The sequence below is a fragment of the Macrotis lagotis genome, chromosome X, assembly GCF_037893015.1.
Source record: "Macrotis lagotis isolate mMagLag1 chromosome X, bilby.v1.9.chrom.fasta, whole genome shotgun sequence".
Taxonomy (NCBI): domain Eukaryota; kingdom Metazoa; phylum Chordata; class Mammalia; order Peramelemorphia; family Peramelidae; genus Macrotis; species Macrotis lagotis.
Genome location: NC_133666.1, coordinates 326,480,993 through 326,501,264, shown reverse-complemented (window position 1 = coordinate 326,501,264; position 20,272 = coordinate 326,480,993). Strand labels below are relative to the sequence as shown.

The 20,272-nt window shown below is 35.9% G+C and overlaps 1 protein-coding gene across 9 annotated transcripts in view; it reads left to right on the top strand.

Annotated features, from left to right (window-relative positions):
• The window catches only part of FHOD3 (formin homology 2 domain containing 3), a 740,814-nt gene that overhangs the window by 534,557 nt on the left and 185,985 nt on the right, over positions 1-20,272 (top strand). For all 9 annotated transcript variants that reach the window (XM_074203815.1, XM_074203820.1, XM_074203819.1 and 6 more), the window contains 2 exons: positions 1,244-1,387; positions 5,920-6,158. In XM_074203815.1, coding sequence (XP_074059916.1) covers positions 1,244-1,387; positions 5,920-6,158 — 383 coding nt within the window. The remainder of the gene's footprint in view (positions 1-1,243; positions 1,388-5,919; positions 6,159-20,272) is intronic.

Genomic DNA, 20,272 nt, shown 5'->3' with positions numbered 1-20,272 from the left:
AGAAGCTGCTTGTAAAAAGTAAAACCTTCTTCTAATATTGACCCCAAAAATCTATGTTAGAGAAGGTCATATTTAAATCTATTATCATCTTCCCAATGTACAATGTGAATAATAACTCCACCAAACAGCTGGCTGTGAAATATTCTTTGGGAAAATATTGCTCTTTCAGTCTACATTAATATATACAGAGCCCAGGAAAGTTTATAAGCAGGATAAGTGATGGAAATAACCCTTGACTAGAAGACAGGAAATGTGAGTTCTATTCCTGCTCTGCCATGACATGTATAGCAAGAAATAGGTCGCATCACATCTCTTGGATTCATGGTCCTCAATTGTAGAAAGATAGGAGTGAATTAGAAGTCCTCTGAGGTCCCTTCCAGATCTCTGGTTCTGACTCTAAAGAGCTGGTATGGAATTGAGAGTGGCCTGGGGGACTTTGCTTATTTAACTATGTACTTGATATCTCTTTAACAGGTAAATAAGACAAATCAATGAAAAATCTTTATGTTCTTTCAGGGTAGGCACTAATGCCTTATTCACATAGCAGTACTAAATATCCAGTAGTTGGAGATCCTTTACTTGGAAAACTCTGTTTCCTCTTATAAAAAACTTTAATTCATACAATGTAATCAGTTGTCCATAATATCATTTTTATTAAAAAGAGCAACAACTCACAATATAGTATTTGAAGATTTGTAAATAACGTTATTTACAAATAACTGCAAAACAGTTCAATAGGTTGATCATATGAATATCTTTTTCTATAGGAGAAAATAAGTTTCAAGAAGTTACTATATACAAAAAATGTATATAGTTGCTTAATACTAAGGAGATATTTAGATGATTCAATGAATGAATATGTGTTCAACTGGATTGCTTTTATTGTTGCTGCTCTAATTTTTTTTTATTTCACATTCTAAATAGTATAGATCAGAGAAGCCTCTGTTGAATTTTAATGAAAAAAAGAATGATAATTTAACCAAAAAAAGAAAAAAAAAGGATTTATTGCCCTAAATCTGGTTTTCATACATTTTGAAAGCAGTTTGTTCAAACTATTTCATGTTTTTTACCCAATCTGCTCTGCTTTGATGATGATGATGACCACTTTATTTTCACTGGGATCAATGACTGCCATGTTTTAAAAAAATCAAAACATTGTTGGGTTAACTTGTTGCAAAATAAGCCTCTTTGGACAGATTTGTTGAAATCTTTTAAAACTGTGAATATTTTTTTTTCTCCTCAGACGCTATCAGGATTACCAGATCAAGATGCTTTCTATGATGTGGTAGATTGTTTGGAGGAGCTCGGCATTGAAGCCATTTCTCAGAGACATTTGAACAAGAGAGGCACAGACTTGGACTTGGTGGAACAATTTAATATATATGAGGTAATCCAGCCTTCCCTTTGTTATGTGCTAACTTTAAAGATTAGAAGGAAAATATAACTTAGGAAAAGCTTGGTTATCTCTCCTATTTTTTTAAATATATTTTAACTTATTTCATTAAATATTTCCCAATTAAATATGAAAATTTTTAACATTCATTTTTAAAAATTTTGAATTTCAAATTCCCTCCCTCTCATGCCACTCCCATCTCTTGAGAAAGCAAGCAATATAATATCGAGTATACATGAAGTCCTGTAAAACCTATTCCCATATTAATCATGTTGTAAAAAAAAAAAGAAAAATTAAGAAAGTGAAAAGTATGCTTCAGTCTACACGTAGAGTTCATCTATTCTCTCTCTAGAGATGAAAAGCATTTTTCATCATGAGTCCTCCGGAAATACCTTAGATCATTGTCTTGATCAGAGTAGCTTATTTCTCCTATATTCAGAGTGAAACAGGTGATTACCAGAAACACCTCGTGTGAATGTGAGATTAAGATAAAGTTATGATTGGAGAAAGGAGGGCAGCTGATGGAAATGAATGGAGCTGGGAGATGGAGTGTTGAGTTTGAGCAAGAACTGTTAATCCAATTTTATTGTAAAATAAAATATGTGAAATGTATTCCTCATGATATTTCATGAAAAGCATTCATTGTCAAAGCATTGTTTTTATTGTTGCTGTCCAGTTGTTTTAGTTTTGTCTAACTATTTGGGTTTTCTTGGTAAAGACAATGGAATGGTTTGCCATTTCCTTCTCCGATGATTTTACAGATGAGAAAACTGAGGCAGCTAGGGTTAAATGACTTACTCAGGTCACATAGTAGGTGTCTAAGACCAGATTTGGACTCACCCTATCCACTGATCCACCCTATTTTCAATAGTTTAAGACCTAGCTGCCTGTCATTAACAATTTGTCTTAGGGCATTATAAGATGTGGGTATATGGTCAGAAAAGTTTATACCATGGATATTATATCTTGGTGTCCCAGGTAAGAATATCAGGGGAAAAAAACAACAAACTTATCTGAAGACATTGGAAGTTTATAAAATCTGAGAAAGTAGGAGGTCTGTAGAGATAGACCTCCCCAAGGTGAACAAATGCTCCCATCCCTAGTCAGGACAAGGTCTTTCCCAGAAAATTGCTAGAGGAATACTGCCCAGAGCTCACTAAACTTTTTTTTTTCAAAAGAGACAGTCCAGGGGCAGCTAGGTGGCACAGTGGATAGAGCACCAGCCTTGGAGTCAGGAGGACCTGAGTTCAAATGTGACCTCAGATACTTAATCCTTATCTAGCTGTGTGATCTTGGGCAAGTCCCTTAACCCCATTGCATTGCATTGCAAAAAACAAAAAAGCAAAAATGAAAGAGAAAGTCGTTTATAATTGGACAAAGTGTGGAAGGAATAGTGTAATTCCAGAAATTTCTACAAGTCAGGGAAAATTTGGGATGAGTACTCAAAATAAAGATTCCCCAGGTGGATAATACAAATAATAATAATTGGTCTTTGTCAGAAGTCTACTTATAGCCAGACATCATGTTAGGGACTTTACAAATGTTATTTCATTGATCCTCACAACAACCTTGTGAAGTATGTGTGCTTTTATTGTCCTTGTTTTACATTTGAAGAAACTGAGGCAAACAAAGATTGAGTGATTTGCCCAAGATCACACCAGGCTTAAATTCTTGTCTTCTTAACTTCAAGCCTAATGCTGTATCCACTACATTACTTCACTACATAAAGGGCTGAGATTGAGATGAAGAGTGAAGAATAAGAGAAGTAGTGATAACAATCTGGCTTCTCTTAACCCCATTGCCTTGTAAAAACCAAAAAAAAAAAAAAGAATCTGGTTTCTATGTAAATACACATCTCTTCCTATTTCTCCAATCCCCTCCCTAACATATCCCATATTGTATTCATTATTGCCCCTGATGCCAAAGTCCACCACTGATGTCTATTATAATCCAAGTTTCTTTGGTTGTCTTCAACCAAACTTCATTTGTGACATTATCTTCATAACTTTGCAAGGGTTTGTTTGTGTTTGGGATTTTTTGTTTGTTTATTTGTTTTGACTTCCTGGAAGTCTTTAACAAACCAAAGACAACTAGATGGCACAGTGGGTAGAGCACCAGCTCTCAAGTCAGGAGGACCTGAATTCAAATGTGATCTCAAACACTAGCTGTGTGACCTTGGGCAAGTCACTTAACCCTGATTTCCCCACATCCAGGGCCATCTCTAGTCATCCTGATTCATATCTAACTCCTGGACCCAGATGGCTCTGGACAGAAAATGAAGCTGGTGACTTAGCACAGCACCCCCTCACTCAAATCCAATTCATGTGCTTATCATAGCATTACCTCTCAGATGTCAGGGTCTTCTTCAAAAATGAAGGAAAACATTATTATCAAGCCAAAATATAAAATGGTCAGTCCTTTGTTTTCTCTTATTTCCCAGACTTGTTTCAGTGTATCTACCAATTACTGGTAGTTAATGAGGAAATGTCTCTTAAAAGACAGTGTGAATGGAATGTTAGCAATTATTTATGCCTCAGGATATTCATTTTTAAAATAGTGGACATCCTAATTTTGTTCCTATTATTTAACTGTTCTAATAAGCTGCCATTCAAAATTAACTGAATTGTGATGAGTTTGCCTGGATATTTTCCTCTTTAGTTTAAGAAATTATTTCTGGAATTATGTCTAATAGGGAAATAGTCTTTTTTCCAATTCAGATTCCTTTTTAGAACCAAAATTCAACTTCATTAAGCTTGATTGTGTATATCCTGAAAACATAATATCAACTGATAGATTTATATATAAGTTAATGATCTAAAGACTGTCAAACTGACTTACAATATCTGATGGATCAGTTTGAATCATTAATTTATGATTCTTCATAACCATAGTATCTGAGATTTCATCCTTTTGGGGAAACTACTAATGTGAGCTCTCCTTCCTTTTTGCAGAGTCCTACCAGCCATGTGGGAAAAGGAGAAGTAGAAAGAGATCTGCTTTTATACTGAAGTCAGATCTTGCTTTATCATAGTCTTCCTCCTCTCATCTTCATTGTAGCAAGGTGGCACAGTGGAGAGAGCTCTGGACCTAGAATCAGGAAAACTTGAGTTCAAATAAGTCTCCAGGAGTTGTCTGAGGCAAATAGAGGTTAAATAATTTGCCCCAGATCACACAGCACATTATTTTGCCAGGAGATTGAATTAGAAAGGGGAAAAAAAGGTTTCAGTTCTTTAGACTTTGGGGAGTTCATTCAAAGTCTGGGAATCTTCCAGGTAATGTTAAACGTTAGAGAGGAATGTGACTAGATATGGCTCTTTGTATGGACTTTTTCATTCTGGCATTTTCCAGAATAAGGGGTCTACACCAGCACTTTGTCTCAAGAGCAGAGAAAAATGATTCTATTTAGCTTTGGGGATGGGAATTACTTTATAGTTTCTATAATTTTTATGCCACTAATACTATTGGGATTGATGAAAGTTAAGATGAATATCTTAATTCTGTTTTTTTATTTCATTTTCCTTAGCTCATCTTAAATTTAGTTCTTTCTGATAAAGAATTTATGAGCCGGGGCGGCTAGGTGGCGTAGTGGATAAAGCACCAGCCTTGGAGTCAGGAGTACCTGGGTTCCAATCTGGTCTCAGACACTTAATAATTACCTAGCTGTGTGGCCTTGGGCAAGTCACTTAACCCCATTTGCCTTGCAAAAAAAAAACGAAAAAGAATTTATGAGTGTAAGGGCCAGCTAGCTCGCACAGTGGATAGAGCACTTGCCCTGGAGTCAGGAGTACCTGAGTTCAAATCTGGCCTCAGACACTTAATTATTGCCTAGCTGTGTGACCTTGGGCAAGTCACTTAACCCCATTGCCTTGCAAATACCCCCCAAAAAATGTCCCAGTTCTCCCTGTTGCTCTTTATTGAAGTATTAGATACCTAGGTAATTTTCCTAATTTTTTTAACCATCAAGAAAGTTACACTTACTTCTACAGACTTGGAGGGAAAACTTTGAATATAGATGCCTTTTAAAGTGAATATGGAAATATTTAGGATCAATGAGAAAGCTTTATAATAATAATAGTCATAAATTATTAAGTTTTACAAAGTCTTTTTCTTATAAGATCCCTGTGAGCAGGTAAGTATTATCATTCATTTGATATGTAAGGAAACTCAGGGTCAAAGTTGTTAATCTAAATCTAAAAAATCTAAATCTGAAAATCTAAACCCAGTTCTCTTAACTGTAAGAATATTGCTTTTCCCCATATGCCAATGATATTGCCTTTATATAGAAACAGGGTTCATTAAACTACAAAAAGGATTCTTACAGGTTTCATGTTGACACATATCAGCATTATCTATGTTCTAATGTATTTTTAATTATATTGTTAAATATCTCCCAATTACATTTTCTGGCTGCACTCAGTGTTGCAGGGATTCATTTATCATGTATTTGCCACTTCTGTACTATTACACACTGTCAAATTAGTACAAATAATGACTTTGTAGTGATGCCTTTCTCCCCCTTTTTTTAGATGACACTGAGGCATGAGGATGGAGATGAGAATGCCGAGCCTCCTCCCAATGGAAGGAAAGACCGAAGAAGGGCGAGTCTGGGTTCAAGTGAACATCGGGGATTAAATAGAAGGAGGAGCCGGAGACACTCAGTTCAGAGTGTTAAAAGCACTTTATCAGCTCCAACTAGTCCCTGTAACCAGCCAGCTCCTAGCTTCAAGCTCAGCCAAAGTCATCCCGTTGGAGATCTCAGTGAAAAGTAAGCCCATTTATCCAGTGTTTTGCTTTCTTTCAAATGATAGCCCTCTGAAGCCAGAGAAGAGGGAGGAGAGATCAGAGCACCTCACCCCTCATACCTTTCTGACCTTGGCTCCAGCTCAGAGCTCCTGCCTCCTCTCTCATACACATCTCTTATCTAAACCATCAGCGGGATCTCTCTAGTGAAGCTGTCCAGGCTTCAACAGACAAGAATACTCACTCATCTCACCACCCTGAATTTTCATGATTTTGTCTATAATGAATTTCTCCATTAGGTATTTTGGAATATGTAGCACTTTTGTAAGATGGGATAGAGTCAGGACTTCTGATCTCCAAGCTAATAATAGGCCATGAACTATAGTGTTTGGATACTTTAGAAGAGACCTTGTGAAAGTCTAAATGATGAATTTAGCTTAGTGGATCATGAGGGAGAACATAAAACCTTCCCCTAAGATTTTTTCTTGACAAGAAATAGAAAACTCCTCAAGTCTGTGAGAGATTTCAGATGCTAAGGGGATTAGAAAACCAGTGGTACATCTGGAGAGTATTGTTATGTGATACAGTTAAGACTAGATGGTTGTGTTAGATTGTATTTTATGAGACACTGTGTTTGAGTGTGTGTATGTGTTCGTGTGGTTTATATGTGTGTGGGGTTGCATCTGTATGTGTATTAGAATTATCATTTTCCATTGTGTCTGGTATCCAACTTTGCAGATTAAATTAAAATTTTTTAAAAATTTTCTCACTCTTCACCAAGGGACAATGTGGCTTGGAAGTTAACTCAATATTCAATAGACAAATAGCTTGGTCTTTTGTGGAGACCTGAAGTACCCTATGAATTACCTCCAGAATGTATTTTTAAAGTAATTAAGTTTGTTTAGAAAGGATATACTTCATATATATATATATATATATATATATATGTATATATATATATATATATATATGTATGTGTATATATATATACATATATATGTTAATACACACACATGTTCACACAGATATTTTGAGTCGTTTTGGTATAATGGATGAAGCTATGGTCTTGGAGTCAGAAAACCATGGATTTTCTTCCTACATTCTGGGTGACTATGAGCAAGTAAACTTTCTTAAACTAGAAGTCACAGCTCAGGTGCTAATTAGTTTCCACTCCATTGATCTATTTATCAGCTATTTTTCTGTCTATCTTTCATCCATCTCTCTTTTCTGTATGCCTGTCTAGATACTCCATCTCTAAGCTCTGAGAATTTTCTCTGTTTGTCCCTCTGTGCCTGGAATGATCTCCTCCTTCATTGCTACCTCCTGTCTCCCCTGGAATTTAAAAAAAATCCCAACTAGAAACCAGGAAACCTTTTTCTGCCCTATTATTTCTGGTGCCTTTTCTCCCTTAACTATTTTCTATTCATCCCTAAATATAGCTTGTTTGTACATTTTTGTTTTGTACATTTGAAGGCAGGGACTGTCTTTTGCCTCTTTTGCATCATCAGAACTTAGAAGTATCTAGCACAATGTAGTAGCTTATTAAATATTTATGATTATTATCTATTCTGTGTATGTATATATGTGTGTGTTGCACATACGATACATATTTATAAATAAGAATTATTTTTTGAATCACCTAATTAGCCTTATGCAAAAAGTTTTATGATTATTTAGGTCATAAGATCAAAATAAATCTAAAATGTGAATCATTTAAAAGAAAGCAGAAATGTCAAAAGCAGGAAGTCTTATTTATAAGTATTTGAGAAATGATAAGTAAATAAGTATAAGTTCTGATTTAGGCTCTACTTTCTAGAGTAAAAGTAGTTTCTGATTTTCCTATGTAGAGAGATCTTTTCTGTACTGATCCTTCTAAAACTACTTTTCATATACTCTCCTAGTGTTCATTCCTGCATTACAGTGTTCCTCTATGTTTAAATGTGTTTTCATATAGACTCCCCATTCCCATTTCCTCCATGTCTGGAATGTTCTTCCTTCTCACCTCTGCCTCTTAGCATCACATTCAGGACTTAGCTCACATACCACCTCCAGTAGGGATCTTTTAAATACTCAGGGACAGATATTACCTTCCCCGTTATTCCTCTCACATCTTCCAAGTGTTCTCTTATCCAGATTAATTATCCCTTGTTCCTTTGACACATCAACCTATGGAATCATTTTGAGTCTTCTCACCTTTTTTTGTCCTTTCAATTCTCCACCTCCCACTTGTTCTTCTTCCAAGCTATCCTGCACAAAGCTATCACTCATCTTTCTAAAACTGATCACATTGGTTAAGCTGTTTTTTTCAGAAGTTTATTTTTCATCAGATTCCTTGCTTTTCCTTTTCCTAACCTCTTTCTCTTTTTTTTTCCCTTTCTTTCCTGGTGGGAATGGAATTAAATAAATACTAAGACCTAGATAGAGAAACCACAACTGAATTTGATTTGCAAGGAAAAATAAGACTCCAACCCAGTATGTATTACCCTTAATTCCTTTAAAGTTATGAGCTGATGATTGTGTTCCATGATCTCACAACCATGCTACATGAGCGATAAATGATGACGACTGAGAACATCTGAATAATGTTTAAATTGTGGCTTTGGGAGAGGTCAGTTAAACTGACAGCTTAGCTACTCTGATCACCAGTTTCCAGGAAGCAAAGTCTTAGTTAAGTGAGATCTAGTTTTGGCACAGAGGCACAAAGTCTAGTTTATAGAAAATACTTACAGGATCATCCAGTGGGGTAGAGAGGAAGATGTTGAATCTTTTTATGAGGAGGGTGGCAAGAGGAAGAAAATTATGAGTCTCCTAAGATTTAGTTCTATAAGGAATTTGTAAACAAAGACTCAGTAAAATAACTTCCCAAGGTACATTGTAATGAGAAGCGGAGCTGAAATTCATACCTAGGTTCTCTGAACCATATGTTTTTTGATGGTTTTTGTCCTTTGTTCTTGAAGAAGAGCATGACTTCGGGGAAGTGATGCCATGAATTGGCATTTGAGTGAGTGGGTGACTGTGCTAAGTCACCAACCTCACTTTCTCCTCCAGAGTCACCTGGGTCCAGCAGCAAGATATAAATCAGGATGACTGGAAATGTCCTGGAGGAGAGGCAATTTTGGTTAAGTGACTTGCCCAAGGTCACACAGCTAGCAACCCTGTCTTCCTGATTCTATCCCTTGTACCACCCAATTATCCCTCTGAACTATAAATGAAGAGCTCTATAACCTCTTACCTCTGCCCAGCTGGAAAGTAAAAGTGGCTACTACTCTATTTACCATCTTCCTATCACTCCTTTTCTTCTGATCTAGTATTGGAAGCTTGAATTGTCCAATGGCTTTGCCATTCCAATGAAGAAAGGGAATACCTCCTCCACATACCTTGAAATAGTGCCTAGTCCCAAATCCCCACTATTCATTCCATTGTTTTTCCTCAACCAGTAAGAGGTGCTGGGCCTCTCAGCTTGTCAGATGATATGGCTGTCAGTGGAAGAAGCCAATTCCAAGACCCACCCTCATCTCCCTGATCAGCTTTACTGAAGAAGGTTGAAAACCTGGGTCTCCTTATAGAGGAGGTATGGTTAAGTTGAATGTTGGGATCTTAGGAAACAGGAATACTAGGACTATAGGAATGTCACTTATTTTGAGGTGAGCTAGTCCTTTACTGGTGCTCAGAGGGGAATAGGAGAATGTTTTGCTTCTTTTCTCCCTTAGAAGAAAAGTCGAGAGGACTTTCTCAAGGGAAATCTTTCCTGATTGTTAATCCTTTAGGAGGAACTAACTAGAGTGCTTTTAACCTAGTTTTCTTTTGAATTGATTCTTTTAATTATTTCTTGTTAAAGTTGAATTCAATTGTGTTTTATGCACCTATGGGGCTCACTGTACCTTAAATCTTAAACCTGCTGGTAAACTAATTCTTCCTTTTCCTAGCCCTGGATCCTCTTTAGAAGATATTTATTTACCTTTGATCAGAACAATGATCATTTCTATAGTGTTTTAGAATTTGCAAAGTATTACATAATCTCCTTTGAGCCTCACAGCCATTCCATAACATAAACACCTATATTATTATCTCTCTCTATTTCTCCTCCTTAAAAAAAAAAGGCAAGGTCACTGAGACTCAGTGATAGTAAGTGATTTTCTCAAGGTCACACAGCTAATAAATAAGTGCCTGAAGTGTAATTTAACCCATCTCTTCATGCCTCCAAGTTCAAAATTTTGCCAACTAAAGCTTGCTATTTCTTTTTTTTAGATTTTTGCAAGGCAAATGGGGCTAAGTGGCTTGCCCAAGGCCACACAGCTAGGTAATTATTAAGTGTCTGAGACCAGATTTGAACCCAGGTACTCCTGACTCCAGGGGTGCTTTATCCACTGTGCCACCTAGTCGCCCCAGCTTGCTATTTCTTTATGAGACTCTCAACCTAGTAAAATAATTATTAAGACCCCACTGGGCACAGAAGAGTAAAGAGTTTAGACATGACATGAACCTGGCACTTACCATCTAAGTGGAGAATAACATAAATACACGATTACCATGTATTTGTTAAGTACCATGTGACATTTGAATTCACTATTGACAGTAGAGGTGACAGGAAAGATTTCATAGAAGAGGCTGCATATGAGTTGGGCATTAAAAAATGAGTAGAAATCTAAGAGCTGACAAGAAAAAAAGGTCATTTTAGGCATGGGAAGCAGTTTGAGGAAAGGCATGGAAATGGAAGGCCATAGTACCTATTTGGGAGACAAGGGTGACTCCCTCCATGGAATGCCATTGCAATTTCTTACTATCCTTCCCATTGAAAATTCACTACAGGGGCAGCTGGGTGGTACAGTGGATAGAGCACTGGCCCTGGAGTCAAGGGGACCTGAATTCAAATTTGACCTCAGACAATTAATAATTACCTAGTTGTGTGACCTTGAGCAAGTCACTTAACCCCATTGCCTTAAATAAATAAAAATTTAAAAAAAAGAAAATTTACTGCAAAGAGATTAAGATTGTGTATTTATTCTCTTTAGAACTTGCTCTAGAATTATATCATACTACACATAATTAGAAACTTCATTAATATAACCTCATGCCACCTCATCTCTAGGGATGATCTATTGTTATTTTGTCATACAGTTATTATTCCTTTGTTCTGACTCTTCATGACCCTATTTGTGGTTTTCTTGACAAAGATACTGGACTAGTTTGCCATTCCCTTTTTCAGCTGAATTGAGGCAAACAGGATTAAGTGACTTGCCCAGTGTCTGAAGCCATATTTGAACTCAGGAAAATGAGGAAAATGGCCACCTGAATTATTTTTAGTACCAGGTCCAAAAAGGAGGTTCAGTACTCTGTGATTTTCTCTGATGTTTCGCATCTACCTTCCTAGTACTAATAGCTTAATCTCAGGGATGCTTTTCTTTAGAGTTCTTATACAGCTTAAAAATAACATAGAAGACTTTCAAATGGCATTTATAAGCCAACATGGTTTTTGAGGATGGTATGAACCCTCAGGGTCAGTATGTTAAAGAGAACTAGAGAGCTATGAGGTTCAACTCATTAAACATGTATTAATCACTTACTAAACTAAGGGTACAAAGGGAAAAAAAGAAATAACTCTTCTTCTAGTGAAGTTTACATACTATTAAAGGAAAACAATATGTATGTGTATAAAATATACACACACACACACACACACACACACACAAAGCAAATGAGTTAATTTCAGAGGGGAGCCCTAAGAACTGGGGGTGGGGATTCAGAAAAGACATTCTATAGAAGACAATCCTTGAGCTGAGCCTTGAAGGGAGTTCAGGATTCTAAGAAGAAGAGGCTAAGAGGTAACAATCTGGACAAAAGTATAGAGATAAGAGAGGAGGTGTCCTATAAGACACAGAAAAAGAGACCATGAATTAGGCCTGTTTGGTTTCAGAGTCAAGTTCAAGAAAGTCATATGAGGGGTGGCTAGGTGGCATAGTGGATAAAGCACCAGCCTTGGAGTCAGGAGTACCTGGGTTCAAATCCGGTCTCAGACACTTAATAATTACCTAGCTGTGTGGCATTCGGCAAGCCACTTAACCCCATTTTCCTTGCAAAAGCCTTAAAAAAAAGGAATATGAATTTTTTCCAGAAAATGATAGACTATAATTAGTTTGGGAAGTGTTTTATATAATAGAAATTTTTATTTTTTCCTTAAAAAAGAAGCCACTGAAAACTTCTTGAAAAGAAAGATGGCAGGGGCAGCTGGGTTGCACAGTGGATAGAGCACTGGCCTTGGAGTCAAGAGGACCTGAGTTCAAATCTGGCCTCAGACGCTTAATAATTACCTAGCTGTGTAACTTTGGGCAAGTAACTTAACCCCCTATTACCTTGCCAATAAAAACTAAAAAAAAAAAAAAAATAATAATAAGATGGCTTTAGGAATAGCAACCTGTTGATAATGAGAGAAATCAAGCCCTCAGTATTAATCACTAAATGTACTATGTTCTGGACTTTCCTTGCATTGAAGTATCATTAAAACTACATTAAGGATATCTAGAGTTTTGGCAAATGATTATATAAGAGGCAATCTTTGAATCTGGACATTACTAAAAGAAATATTTGTTAGAGGAAAGTGGGGGGGGGGTCAAGTTGACATAAATTTTGTATCCCAGAAGTCTGTTGACCTAATTAATTTTCCATTTGCTTATTCTGAGTCTCTGCTTTACCTCTAATACTGCTCATTGGCTTGGTATGTTGTGGGTTCAGGTGGAAAAGCCTATAACCTTTTGACAGTAAAGGATAATGACAGTGCACTAGAGCTGCAGATTGTGTAAGAACAGGTGGGCAAACCACCTGCTGGACCCAGCCCACTAGTTTCATGGTGTGAGACCCTCCAGAAAGTGAAAAGCAGTATGGTCAGTGTTTCTTCACTGAATTACAAACATACTACTAACAACAGTTTGTTTATAAAACATCTTTCTCTTTTCACTTGGGATGATGTTATACTGGTTTCCGGATTTACTTAAGACATCCTATTTGTATATTTTTAAAAATATACACTTCCACATTCTTAAATTCAAATTACATTCCAAAAGTGTAAAATGGCCTCATCTCAAATGCCTATTTGAAGGGTATATGTTCTGTGGGCCCCCAAAGCAACTGTATAGCTTGGGAATAGGTGAATAATAGAGAATGGGAGAAAAAGGAGGGCTGAGAAGCAAAGTGGGAAATGGCCCCTTGTATGCATAGCTGAGTCACCTGTGTAACATCTGTGCTTTAAAAAATACCTTAAAATAAAGTAGCTCATTGTATTGAATTCCCTGTAGACCTTGAAATACACAGAAGCATGCTTGACCTAGATTTCTTTTCTTCGAATCTATGTGATTTTTCTGGCTTTACTTATTGCTAACTTTTGGGGGTTTTTTTTCTTTTTGGCCATATGCACCACTTGTAAGGAATTTTAGATAAAGATTGTATGATCCAACCAACTTTTAACTATTCTGAAAGAAAGATGAAACTATGTTAAAGACTGGAAAGATACTGCATAGTTTACTTTATTTTTTTTTTATTTTTTTATTTTTGCAAGGCAAATGGGGTCAAGTGGCTTGCCCAAGACCACACAGCTAGGTAATTATTAAGTGTCTGAGGCAGATTTGAACTCAGGTATTCCTGACTCCAGGGCAGGTGCTCTATCCACTGCACCACCTAGTCCCCCCCAATAGTTTACTTTAAAAAAAAACTTCACCTTTTTATTATTATTTGTAATAATAAGCACTGACATTTATATCACACCTTAAAGTTTAGGAAAAAAACTTTACATGCATTATTTCATTTGCCCTTCACAACAACCATTCATGAGGCAGTTGGGATTATCATCCCCATTATACAGATAGAGAAGCTGAGACTCAGTAGGCACTAGTACTTTGCCTAGGGTCATATAGCTAGTGTCTAAGATAGGATTTATACCTTTACTTTCTTGACTCCAAATCCTGCCCATTTAAAATTTTCAAAGCATTTTTACATCATCCTATGATCATCACTACAGCACCATGCTGCCTCTCAAGGCATCAATAAATACAAAATCATTAACATAACAGCCTCTTTGATATCATATTCATTGTCATTCATCAAATATTCATTGTATCTAATAAATTTTTATTTATGATTTTAATCAATTAGGTTACAGGATTTCCTTGGTATAGGGAAATCTTGCAAATGAGGAAACTACCCCTGCAGTGGTTCAGCACCTTCTCTGGAAGATCTTATAGAAGGGTACTGAGAAGTTTGCACAGGGCCACCCAGTTAGGACTTGAACCTACATCTTTCCTCCTCTGAGGTTAGGTCTCTGTCCATTATTTTATTCTACTTCTCAATTCCAGATGTTATTTAACATCTGACATTGTGCATATGTGTTCATTTGTGGAAATAAAACTAAGGCTTACAAGTAGCTGTTTAAAAATAAGTAAAATATTTAATATCAGTCAGTGACTGAGTAATTAAATGTATCCTTAAAGATGACTAATAAGGTCTCTGGACTTTGGTTGATTTTGTTGTTGTTATTTTGGTTTTGTTGTAGCTTGGTTATTTTCCAAGTACTTCCTAAACTCCATACCAGTATTTCCTAGTTGTCTATTCATTTTTTACTAACAAATATCTATACTTCTCAAAACCTATCCCCCTTAAAAAAAAAGTGACTTCTCCTTCCCTGCATTTCGCTTCTCTCCTACCCCAATCCCTATTTTAGCCTTTCTCTCACTTCCCATTCTTTTAATTTCTATACTGAGATTGACAGAGGTAGAGTGATCTCTGATATAAAACTTACCAGACAACAGAGCAGTTTACATTAGAAAAAACTATTCTAGATGAACTATCACAATATGTGGTAATCAGCCAGGATTGATCACAGAACTTATCTGGAGTGTTTGTTTGAACTAGCAAAAAGTGAGGTATAAAGACTAACAATATAAATGTTTATTTATATAGTGCCCAATGTTCTGTTCTCATGGCCACTAGGTGATACTGTGAATAGAGCACCAGGCATGGAGTCAAGAAGACTCTTCTTCTGGCCTGAGACGAAGGTTCAGTGGATAAATAGTATCACATAAAAATATATATAGTATATAGTAAATAATATAGTATATAGTGTATATATATATAGTATATAGTAAATAATATATATATATAGTAAATAGTATACACATGAAACAATAAACATGAATTTGGTCAGACTTTGAGAAATAGTAGAGGGCCTGGCAGTCTATGATCAACAGGATCACAAAGACCTAGACCTGACTGAACAAAAACAACAACAACAAAAGAATAAGGGCATTCTAGACATGTTGGATGGTCACTGCAAAGGCATTGTGGCTCTGGGCAAGTCACTTTACCATATTTACTTTGGTTTCCTCATCTGTAAAATGAGCTGGAAATGGCAAACTACTCCAGTTTCTTTGCCAAGAAAATTTCAAAAGGTGTCACAAGGAGTTGGACATAGCACAATTGGACAAGTCACAAATAATGTGACTTGAAGAAATTTATATTCTAGCAGGAAACTAAGACATGTATACAGATAATCTGCAATTAATCTAAAAAAAGATTAAATACACAAAAAGGTCAGACAAGTGACTAAGAGAGTCAAAGAGGGAATGGTTAGTTTGAAGTTTAGATTATAATAAAAAGCAAATGGTGATCACATAGGACCAGGATGGCTTCATCAAGAAGATCATGATCGATTAATTTTGTTTCCTTTTTAACAGGGAGACTAGGAGAAAATTAAATAGCTATATTTTTGCCTATATTTTAACAAAACACATACTGAAATCTCTCATACTGCCCCTATGGAATATGCTGATAGCATAGTTTGGAGGACCTATAACTTGTTAACTAGATTAACCCAAAGAGTTGTCATTATTGTTTCTATGTCAACTTGTAAAGAAGTCTCCATGGAGTATCCTATGTTGGACATTTTTAACAATGATTTGAAATAAAGACTATTTTATTATGTTTATCAAATTTGTAAATGACTCAAAACTTGTAGGAATAGCTAATATGCTATTGAACAACAGAGTTAAAATTCAAAATGATTTTGACAGATTTAAATAGAGTGTTGAGCTGAATCCAGTGAAACAAAACTTAATTGGGTAAATCATTTCACTTGAGTTTTAAAAGTCATTTTCACAAGTATAAGATTGGGTAGGCATAGTCTACCTGAAAAAGTATGACTCAGAAGTATGATATGGCAGCAAGGGAGGCTAATGTGATGTGCTATGGTGGATTAATCTTAATCCATCATGACATTGAATTACCATTCCTAGTTGACATATTTGGCACTATTTGGGATTAAAGTGATGATAGTTCCATTTTACTATTTTCTGACTAGATTCACCATGGAATACTGATTTGAACCCTGGTTGTGCATTTCAGGAAGAACACTGGTAAACTGGAGAGTGTTTAGAAAATGACAGGTGAAGGGTCTCTGACTTATGCCAAATGAATATTGGCTGATGACATAGATATGTTATTTGAAGAAAAGATTTAATGGACATATATTATCTGTCTTCAAGATAAAGAAAGGAAAGAAAGAAGAAAGTAAAAGAGAAAGTTAGAAAGAAAGAACTAGAAAAAGAAACAAAGAGAAAGAAATAATTTATTAAATTCTTTGTGCCAAAGACTATGCTAAGTACCAGATATATACAAATAAAAAGGTGAGATAGTCCATGGTTTTTAAGGAGTTTTCATTCTAATAGGAGAAAGCTTTAAAATTCTACACAACCTGGTCTAACCTATCATTCTAGATTCATTGGATATTATTTTCCCTTACATACTCTAGCCAATCTGTCTATATAGCTAATCTATGCTAAATTGTCCTTCTTTCTCTGTTCCTCATACATGATACTATCTCTCTCTCACCTTCATGGTTTTACAATGATCATCTCACATACCTAGAATGTACTCCCTCTTTTGATGTTGTTTTTGTTCAGTCAGGTCCAACTCTTTGTGACCCCATGGATCATAGAATGCCAGGCCCTTTACTATTTCTCAAAGTCTGTCCAAATTCATGTTTATTGTTTCCATGATACTGTTTATCCATTAATCCTCTGCCATACCTTTTTCTTTTACCTTAATCTTTTTCAACATCAGGTCTTTTTCAGTAAGTCTCACCTTCTCATTTTGTGATCAAAGTATATAAGCTTAATCTTTGGTATTTGATCTTCTGGTGAATAGACTGAATTAATTTCTTTACTATTTGACTGATTTGATCTTCTTTTGCAAACACTGATTCTACAGTGCTCAGCTTTTCTTAAGAGTCTAACTCTCATGACCATATATTGCTACTAGAAAAAAAATTATAACTTTAACTATAAAGACTTTGGAGGCAAGATAATGGCTCTACTTTTTAGTAAACTGTCCAGATTTACCATAGTTTCCTTCCAAGGAGGAAGCATCTTTTAATTTAGAACTGCCAGTTGATTATTATTCTTTCACAAATCACAAATCCTCGTGAGAATCTTAAATATATCAGACAATCCTCGAGTGACACAGGTAGGGAACAAGCCAAATCCACTTAGAATATTTAACTGTCTACCTCAACAATTCTTTCTGACAGGCAACAAATAATCTCAAATTCCAATTTTCTTTGTGTTCATTGATCACAACAAAGAAAAGGCACAGTAAAATGTAATACAATCCTTGACGTGCTTAACAAAATTGGAATTAGTTTGCTAAGATTGTATAACATCAGTTAAGATATCCAACCATCATAAATCTATTTAAGGAAGAAAAAACAAGGGCATATAATTTCACTCTAGTTGCTTATAACTGGACAGGAATCAATGCTCATTTCCAACATTCAGCTGAAAAGAGCCTTTATTGAAGTTAAGTGACTGACACACCTCTCCGCTGATGGCAGAAGACAGCCTTGGGGCAGCTAGGTGGTGCAGCGGATAGAGCCCTGGCCCTAGAGCCAGGAGGAATTGAGTTCAAATCCAACCTCAGACACTTAATTACCTATGTAATTTTGAAAAAGTCACTTAATTCCTTTGCCTTGCAAAAACAAACAAACAAACAAAAAAGACAGCCTAGAGGTGAGCTGCTATATCAGCCTCTTCCTTTGAGCTCCTTTGGAGGAAAAAAATCTGAATGGGAGGAAATCAACCCTAGTCATGGATGCTTGAATCCAGGAGGTCACTCCATGAACAGGTTTTTTTAAAATATATCTATAACAGCTAAACCAACTTTTCTTTAATGTTCAAGAGGGAAAGAAGAGATGTCAGTTGAGGCTGATACTAAAGATCTAATAACAATATGTATTGTTACATTTTTAAAATTTATATAATCTCAGTGATTAGACTAGCACAGTGCCTTGAATATAGTAGGTTGTTAAAAATTTGTTGCCTTGAATAAGTCTAACTAGGCAGTAGGTATATAAGACTAACTGAGGGATGGGTCTTCTCAAAATATAATACATTGTAGGTATTTTGTATAGAATGGTTAAGGAAATAGAGGTAGGGATTTTAATTCTGCCTTTTTATGAAACAGTTGCTCTTCTAGATACTCTGTAAAACACAAGAAAATTGAAGGACATTGGCATTATCCTACAGGCTCTCACAATATAATGGTAGCTGAGATTCACTCTTTTTTTTAGGTTTTTGCAAGGCAAATGGGGTTAAGTGGCTTGCCCAAGGCCACTTTTCTAGGTAATTATTAAGTGTCTGAGACTGGATTTGAACCCAAGTACTCCTGACTCCAAGGCTGGTGCTTTATCCACTAGGCCACCTAGCCACCCCTTGAGATTCCCTCTTGCAACTATTGACAAATACAAAAACTACTGTATAATAAAATTCCAAGTGGTTCATTGTTAACTCTAAGTACTAATAGGATTTACTGATTGGTAGTCTGGGGAATATATAAAATAAATGGAACTTTAGGTGAATCCTTGAAAAAGAAGTAAAAATTTTAGAGCCTGAAAGGAGGGAGAATTCAAATTAGGGAAGCCTAAACAAAGTTTCTTGAACTCGGGAACTAGCATAATGTGGAGAGGGTCATAATAAGGGCAAGGTGGGACAGTGACTCACAATCAAAAGAATAATTCATTGTTCAAGAAGAGAATTTAGCCATTATAATTAGCAATAGAATGATCAACATACAAAATTGCACATTATGATGCTATTTCAGAGGCATGCAGGAGATATATCTCTAGTATGTTAAAAGCTATGTATGATATAAAATGTGGGTGAGTGGATCATGTAGCTAAAAGAAAATTCAGTAGATATTCAATGTATCTAGCTGACTGAAAAGAAGGAAGTAGTGTTGAGTCTCCTAATTAGTGTTTCTATGGAAAGGACCCAGAGTTTTCTTACATTGAATTGGCATGGGTGGTCAATACCATATCCAATGTCAATTTATAGAATTATTTCAGTCTCCATTCCAGCAGTCTTCAAATAATGAATTCCATAGTTTTCATTGCTTTCAAAATGATAATTTCATTGTTTCCAGCTGCTGAAAAGCATGAGTGAATTTGTCTAAGTAATGTACAGGTCAAATCCTGTTACAACTAACTCCAATGGGAATGCAAATATTTTTCTTTATAGTGGAATTTCATTTTAACCAATGTTGGCAGCATGGAAGGCTTCCTGTCTTCACTGTCATCACCCACAGCCTCTTTTTTCTTAGTTGGGATACCAGTTTTAGGAATATTTCTCTCCTTTTTTCAGGCTAGACCCATTCCCATAGTAAGTCCTTATGTGAGCAGTCTAGTCTTATTGAATGCAATAGAAACTACTTTCTTCTATGGCCAAAGGTATGAAACTATGCATATTGATCCAGCAATACCACTACTAGGTTTGTATCCCAAAGAGATCATAAATAATGGAAAAGGACTTGCACATACAAAAAATATTTATAGCAACTTTTTCTGTGTGGCAGAGAATTGGAAATCCCTTGATTTTCCCCATCAATTGGGGAATGCCTGAACAAGTTTATATAGGAACATATTGGAATATCATTGTTCCATAAGAAATGATGAGCAGGCAAATTTCAGAAAAAAAAACTAGTAAAGATTTTCATGTATTGATTCCGAAGTGAGCAGAGCAAGGAGAACATTGTATACAATTAAGAGCAACATTGGGTGGTGATCAAATACAGTGGTGAAAGACAATTTCAAAAGACTTATGATGG